Source organism: Glycine max, chromosome 5 (assembly GCF_000004515.6).
Source record: "Glycine max cultivar Williams 82 chromosome 5, Glycine_max_v4.0, whole genome shotgun sequence".
NCBI classification, from domain to species: Eukaryota; Viridiplantae; Streptophyta; class Magnoliopsida; order Fabales; family Fabaceae; genus Glycine; species Glycine max.
Genome location: NC_038241.2, coordinates 6,351,411 through 6,359,760, shown reverse-complemented (window position 1 = coordinate 6,359,760; position 8,350 = coordinate 6,351,411). Strand labels below are relative to the sequence as shown.

The window sequence follows — 8,350 nt, the reverse complement described above, 5'->3', positions numbered from 1 at the left end:
TGTTAAAATATGTAATAAAATCACATATTTTTAAGTTTAAATTATTGGATATAAATACCAACTTTGTGTTGGTTGGTTCAAGTATAAATAAGTTTAAAGATTTCATGTTTGAGTTAAAAAACGTGATTAAGAAGTGATATTCTAAAAGTAGTCGGTCGAATTTCTTAATAAAAATTAGTCATTAGCATAATTGGTAAATATTTATGTTTTTTAAATGTAATTTTTGTTATTAATAAACTTAATTGAAACACGAGGTGTGTTCACAATGAAGCCAACCCCGATATTACAAGAGTGTACAGCATTCTCAAATGATAAATATAGATTGTGTTACAAATGATGGATTTGCTGAAACAACATTTTCTAGTTAATGCTAAAACAGCAAGCTCGGAAAATTAACAATCAGCAACTTTTGCATCCTGTGTCAAGAACATCTTGTGCAGTTTGGGAGAAACCAAATGACATCTTAAATGCAATGTGGATGCAACAAATTTAATGATCAAAATCAATTTGGATTTGGTATTTGTATTTGTGATTATAGATGAGATTTTGTTACTGCCAAGTTTGTTATTCAGTCAGGACATCAGCCTCCAGCACATGAGCAGAAGCAGCGGCACTGATGGAAGCTCTCTCTTGGATTAGTCAACTTCACATGCAGCATGTTATTATTGAGCTTGATTGCAAATATGTCTAGATAGAAATGGCTCCATTTTTATTTATTTTTTTGAATTTGGAGTTGTTACTCATAATTGTATCCAATTGTTTTCCTCCCTTCAAAACGTCAGTGTGTTTTATTAGGCAACAAGCTAATTAAGTTATTCATCTCTTGTAAGAGTATCTTAATTATTTGTTAGTCACCAAATTTTTTATTATGTTTCCTAACTGTATTGAAAGTCTTATTTTAATGAAATATTATAAGTTTTTTTTTTCTTTTAAAAAATTGCCATATAACTCCCGTAATTTGCCAGAATAAATTGAATTAAATAAAAAATAAAATCATTTTTATCAAGTTGATTAGATTATATTTCAAATCCAATTTTAAAATAAAATAACTAAGGCTCATTTGGGGTGATTGTTAGTTATTGAATTTTTTTTTGATTTTGAAAACAAAAACTCATTTGATAAAATTGCAGTTGAAATAATTTTTAATTCAAATTTAAAATACTTTTATATTCATTTTTATAACCAAGAAAAATGATATATGAATTTAATTTTTAGTTTAAAAAAAATATATACTATCTACATTTTTTACAACATTCTTCATGTTATTATCATTATCATTGACATTGCGGTCTCACCTCCATAAGTACTATGATTATTACCACCATCACCATTATCATTAATACTATAATTTTAAGGTTATGAAAGAAGAAAACGAATTTGAATCCCTCACTAATAAAATAACAACTAATATTTATTAATAAAATAAATGATATTGATATTATTATTTTTCTCGTTGTCATTATCACAAAAATATACCTTTAAATCAATTTTAATAGGATTGAAATTTTTTTAAATGAGTTTATTTTGAAATTAAAAATTTAAAGAAAAAGTTACAATTAAATTTTAAAAGTTGGCTTTAATTTTTTTTAAACTAAAACTAAAATGTTGTTGTTGTTTTTAAAATTTTGGAAACTTACAAATATAAACCACTTCAAACAGGCCTAAGTTATATATTTTTTTTTTCTGCAAGCAAACAAATCTATTTTCACCCTCATGCATTTACCTTTGTCATACAAGTTAATGTTAGAGTTGTTATAAATTGCGAGTTTTCTCGTGGTCCTTTGAGGTGAGGTCGAAAGAGTTGTAAAACTTTGTCCTTGCTTTGATGTCTCCAACTTCCTGTCACTTTTCTGTTATCTTTTTTCTTCTTAAATTTTTCGTGAGTAATTTTAATTAATTAATTAGAGGAGGAGGATGTGATGGATGAAGAGTAAATTTCCTTTCGTCAGCCTCTTTTTACGTTTGATGGTTTTAAAGACTATTAAAATCAAATTGTCGAAATTGGACTTAGAAATGAATCTTATTTCATCAAGTTGAGGTAAATAATAATACATTTGTGCTCTCTATTGAAATTGGCACAAGGAGTGTTTGTTGCTCGATTCTTTTTATGGTGCCTCTTATCCATTATGCTTGTGTTTCACCAATTAGTTGGTACATGCTCACTGTAGAATTCAACGTACCTTAATGCCAATTGTCATTTATTTTACTACAAAGGAGTGGGTATCTCCACTAAGCTCTCCAAAATACTAGTTTTGAAAATATATGAATATTGACTATCTTGTTGAAATTATCAAACGAATACCCTAAATATCAACCCTTGTATATGTCTTAACTGTTCTAAGTTTGTAACTTCTAGCATCGTTTGTGATAAACTGCCTTGGAGGAACTTGTGTTAGATCTTCTGAAGGGTTATGATGGCATTGAATTGAGCTGTTAAAATTTGACTTCAACATTCCTTGCTAAAAATGTCACTTTATTGAGCATGTTGGCATCCTAGTATATGCAGAATCGAACCTTACTAACAGATTGTGGCTGCGATGCTGCTTTAAATACTAGGAATACTTGGAGAGAGTATTTTACCGCCTATAGTGATTCTAGTGCTCAAACATGATTGTCTCTAGTAAAATATACCTAGTAAAATATACCTGACTATCTATAGTTTAGATAAAAAAAAATAAAAAATAAAGAAAAGATTGTGGCTGTTCAGCTCACTCACTAGAGAGGTATTCCTGCTATGATTGCTTCATATATTCACTTCTAAACAACTGTCATACACGTCCTTTGATATGTTACATTGTGTTAGTATGTGGCATTGATTCGGGACCTTGAAGGTATCTTTTTTAACTTTCAATCTGATACTTTCTGTTGGATTATCTTGCCTCTAACCACAACCACGATTTCTAATAATTTTTAAAAAAGATAATGACAATTTCACTTAAGTCGTGTATCAAAAGAAAAGAAAATAAGAGTAGAAAAATAATAATATTAAGATGATCGTAGAAGTCTATGAAAGGATATTGTGACTTTGCATAGCCACCAGCAAGGTCCATGGTGTCTGATAGGTGACTATAATAATGTCGCAAAAGCTCAAGATCGCATAGGAGGTAAAATGGTGACGGAAGCCGAATATACTGATTTTTCTGATATGCTTGAGCAGACTGGTCTGGCCGAAATGGATAGTCAAGGAGACTATTTTACTTGGTCAAATAAGCATGTAGAAGGCACCATTTACTCGATAATTGATAGAGTTCTGGCAAATGTTTCGTGGTTTCAAAACAATCTGAATGTGAACCTTCACATCATGCCCCCAAATGTCTCGGACCACGCTCTTCTATGGCTGCAACACCGCGATAGGGTAATTCTGAAAAAATCCCACTTCAAATTCATTAATGGAAGTGTCGATCTGGATGGTTACAATGATGCAGTCTCGGCCAGCTGGAGAGAGCCAATCACAAGCAGACCTATGTTCATGGTCTGGGAAAAATTAAAGCGTCTACCGCCAGTTCTGAGGAATTTAAGTAAACCACTGATGCATCTCAAACAAAATATTCTCCAAACCAGGGGGAACCTGCAACAGGCTCAACTTGATCTCTCCATCGACCTGATGAACAGTACCAATATTGCTAAGGTAAAAAAGTACACTGATGAACTTATTTACTTTCAGGAACTTGAGGAAAATGTTCTTAGGCAGAAGGCGAAGATTGATTGGCTAAAATTAGGTGATGGCAACAATTCATTTTTCTACGCAACCGTTAAATTGAGGGCTAATGCTAAAGGGATGAACATGCTAAGGAAGATTGATGGTACAGTTTGTGCAACTCAGGAAGATATTGAGAATCTGGTCCTGGAGTTTTATGGTGAGCTGATGGGGAAAAAATCTACCAATCTGAAGCATATAGATGCAGATGCTATGCGAAGAGGTGGGCAACTTTCAATGGAGCAACGACAGCTTCTTGTTACCCCAGTCAGTGATCAGGAAATCCTAAAAGCGTTGAATGGTATAGGCGATTTGAAGTCTCCCAGTATCGACGGATACGGGGCAAAATTCTTTAAATCCAGTTGGGATACTATCAAAGATGATATCAATAATGCATTATATGACTTTTTCAATAATGATAGATTGCTTAAGGCATTTAACTGCACTATTGTAACTCTTATTCCCAAGCATGAGAAGGTTGTCTCTGTGAAAGACTATAGACCGATTGCAGGATGCACTATCTTATATAAGATTATCTCAAAAATACTTACAGCTAGGCTTGGAAAAGTTTTGAATAGTATTGTAAGTCCGTGTCAAGCGGCCTTTGTTCCTGGACAGCAGATCCATAATCACATTCTGCTGGCCTATGAGCTTATAAGAGGGTATGCTAGGAAGAATGGAACCCCCCGATGCATGATTCAATTAGACCTTCAGAAAGCGTATGACATGGTGGACTGGTTTGCTCTGGAAACTATTCTGCTGGAAACAGGTATTCCTAAACAATTTGTTAAGTGGATTATGCTTACTGTCACTTCCGTCACCTACAGGTTTAATATCAATGGTAATTACACCAAATGTATGAAAGCTAATAGGGGCATACGACAAGGGGACCCCTTATCCCCGGTGTTGTTCGTTATTATCATGGAATATCTCAATAGACTCCTCCATAAGATGCAAAGGAATCCTGATTTCAATCATCATTCCAAATGCGAAAAGCTAAATATTACTAATTTGGCCTTTGCTGACGATGTCTTGCTTTTTGCTAGAGGAGATTGCAGATCAGTAGAGATGTTGATGCAGACCTTGAATACCTTCTCTGAAACAACTGGTTTAGTGGTAAACCCGAGTAAATGCAATATTTACTTTGAGGGGGTTGATGCTCCTACGAAGACTGATATTATGAAGCTGACAGGTTTTAAAGAGGGGCCCCTCCCTTTCAAATACTTAGGTGTACCATTGACTAGTAAGAAGTTGTCTATTTCTCATTATCTCAGTCTAGTTGATAGAATAACTGGAAAGATTAATCACTGGAGTAATAAGTTGTTGAGTTATGCAGGCCGGCTACAACTCATTAAGAGTGTTACCTTTTCCATAGCAAACTACTGGATGCAATGTTTTCCGTTGCCTAAGTTTGTTATCCATAAAATTAATACTGTTTGTAGGACTTTCCTTTGGACAGGTGGTGTTGACAAAAGTCGTAAAAGTCCTGTAGCCTGGACTAATGTTTGCAGGCCTAGGAAATACGGGGGTTTGAATGTTATTCACCTCCAAACGTGGAATCATGTCACTATGATGAAACTACTTTGGAGTCTTAGTGAGAAAGCAGATAATTTGTGGGTAAAGTGGATACATACCTACTATTTAAAAAATCAAAGTATAATGGAGATTCCACAGAAGACAACTCAGTCTTGGATTATGAGATCCATTCTCAATCAAAGAGTTCATATTAATAATATGCAGAGTGATTTGGGCCAGAGGGATAGGGGAAAATTCAGTATGAAGACACTATATCTGAAGATGCGATGTGAAGGCTCGAATGAGGTTGTGTGGAATAGACTTTTTTGTGGTAACCCTGCTAGACCTTGCACTTTGATGACTCTATGGCAAGCCTGCCACGGTAGGCTACCCACAAAAGATCGTTTGCTAAGATTTGGAATGCTAGGTGATAAGATTTGTTGCTTCTGTGAGGGACCAGAATCCCATGATCACCTTTTCTTTGGATGTAGTGTCCTTGGTGATGTGTGGAAACAAGTCCTTGAGTGGATTCAGGTAAAGCATCATCCTCAAGAATGGAATGAAGAGCTAAAATGGATTATTAGGCACGGTAAAGGAAAGGGACATAAGGCCTCTATTCTGAAGCTGGAGGTGACTGAAACTGTCTATGGCATCTGGAAATACCGCAATGCTAAGATTTTTGAAGAAACTATAGATAATACGAACATAGTTGATTATATTATAGATAATATAGTTTATAGAGGGTGGTATAACAATAAACTGAAATCTCACATAGCTCATTTCATGATGTTTTGAGTTTTTTCCTCTTTTTGTCCTTTTGTCCTTGTTGATGGCAGGATCATTTGATGGCCTTGTAATTTTGGTTTTTTGAATTAATATAAGTTCCTTGATTTAAAAAAAAAAAAAAAGATGATCGTGAGGCCATACAAATAATAAAATATGAAATGACTATATACCAAGCGAGTTTGGTGTAGAAAAAATTACTTAAGGTTGTTTGTCCACATAAAAAAAAGGCCACGTAAAGTATCAATGAAAAAGAAGAAATTGCATAATTTTTAATCTTATAAAAAGAAAAAAAGGAAGATAAAAAAGAACATTGAAAAAAATTGTCAAAAAAAATCTCATGATAAATAATATCTTTGAAACTGAATTACATTCTATAATCCATGTAACTGAAATCATATAGTGAAGTAGGACTTTGTCGTCATTATCATTTTTGTGTATTAGAGACTTGGGTTGAGTTTGATCAACTTCAGTTTTTAAAATCATAGGCCTAGTAATCAAGTGTCGACACAAACATGAAGTGCAACATTTGTTTGAGATGATAGACTAATACTATCGAATTAGAGTCACAGATAATATTACTTTTAAATAACAATCTTTACATTAAACAAATAAATCTTAGTCCAAAACTGAGTCTAGTTTACCAACCAAAGAAAAAACACAGAGAAACCTCAGGTAAAAATAAATCTTAGTTGAATAATGAATATTAGGTAGCACTCGTCAGACACCAATAATTTCTGGCAGGGACTATCCAAGATTTGAGCATTAAGTTTCTTTCAATCTGGCCACAATGAGGAGTATCAACCTACTATTTGCCATCTGTAACGATCCCTACTACTCTTTTGCTTCTACTAATCTTCCTGATGAGGGTCACCTCAGTAAGATTCACCTGCTATGCTTGCTGACAAATCCTTCTACAGTCTCAAACAACAAGGGAACATCAAAATTTTGTAGGAGGATATTTCTCATTAACTCTTCGCTCACCTCAGTAAAGTTGAACTTGCGCTTCCACACATTATAAGTTTCCGGAATAGATTGAATTATCAACTTTGTGACTTTAAGGTTGCATAGGAACTGGAATAGGTAGTGATGACCATTATAAATTGTCTAGGCATATAGAATATTGCTATGAATAGCAATGATAGGAAACGGGCTATAGAGGAAATGAGTTGATGTTTAAAGATCTTAGTCATAATCTCTAACTACATGATTGAATGGACATTTAACAAGAGATTATAGGACTTTGTCAATCACTTACCGATTCAATTAACCTCATTAATTCTTTGCAAACTCCTTGCTTCCTGTATGCCATGTCTTTAGCAATAAATAGCATTTTTGCAATCCCTCCCCCATGAAATTTATAGAGCCGTGAAGTAACAATTCAATATTTATCTCAATCAATCTTTGTTAACACAACAAAATTATATATACGATGTCAAATGCAGAGAGCATCAGAGCGCGAGGGACATTTCTTAGTTACAAAGAGTATTCACAAACTCAATAACCAAAAAAAAGTCGAAAAGATTACTATCGAACAGAAAAAAATACCTTATAGAAGCTGCAGCAATGATCTCATCATCTTTCTCCAGAACAAACATATAAAAACGACTAAAATAAATCCTTGTTAAGTTTGACCTGAATAGTAAATGGCAACAATTGATCAAAAGGTTGTTAATGCCTGATTGCTTATACAGAAAGTAGAAAATATTAGAAGCATTTGAATGAACAAAACAACAAGAACATGATGACAGCAGCAGTAATGAGTCGCATGCCGTAAGATGGACAAAACTATAAGTGCTGCAACAATGTGGAATAATACTATCTATATGCTTACCCGCGACTGTAAACTATACTTTGAATCACGTTGATGCCCGTATGTGTGTGGGTTAGTTTCTTGAGAGCTTTATTCATAAACATCCAAGTAACAACCATTGAGTTATTTTCTGAGCATAGATTCGTATGGATACCGAGTAATCTTACCCTTCTTCTCACATTTGGGAGCACTTGAAGCCTTCTTTTTTCTCTACAACCAGGTCCAAAACCAGCCCAAAGTATTTGCATAAAAATATTGACAAAACCAATCATTTTGTGGAACCCTCTGCAGTATATATAAAACGAAAGTATTCACATTATGTAGACCATCAAATACATAATTTACACCAGAAAGATTATTTCTAAGTAATGTGAACAGACCCTTTCTAGAAAGGAAAGGCAAAAATCAATTTGATTACTTCTATATTCATGCAAGATAGATGATATGTGGAGGGACACTTGTCACAGCAGATTAAGTTTACACCTCGTCCACTAACCCGTCTACGTTTAGCAATTGACTCCATACTTGTCGCTGCCTTTTTA

General features: G+C 33.9%; 1 protein-coding gene across 1 annotated transcript; it reads right to left on the bottom strand.

Annotated features, from left to right (window-relative positions):
• Positions 1–6,513: 6,513 nt before the first annotated feature.
• Positions 6,514–8,087, bottom strand: LOC100526888 (uncharacterized). Its single transcript, XM_003524039.5, has 3 exons — positions 7,830–8,087; positions 7,544–7,630; positions 6,514–6,909 (listed from the first exon to the last, which is right to left on the bottom strand). Exons 1-3 carry the CDS (start codon positions 8,078–8,080, stop codon positions 6,888–6,890), a joined length of 360 nt encoding a protein of 119 aa, XP_003524087.3. The 5' UTR covers positions 8,081–8,087; the 3' UTR covers positions 6,514–6,887.
• Positions 8,088–8,350: the final 263 nt, after the last annotated feature.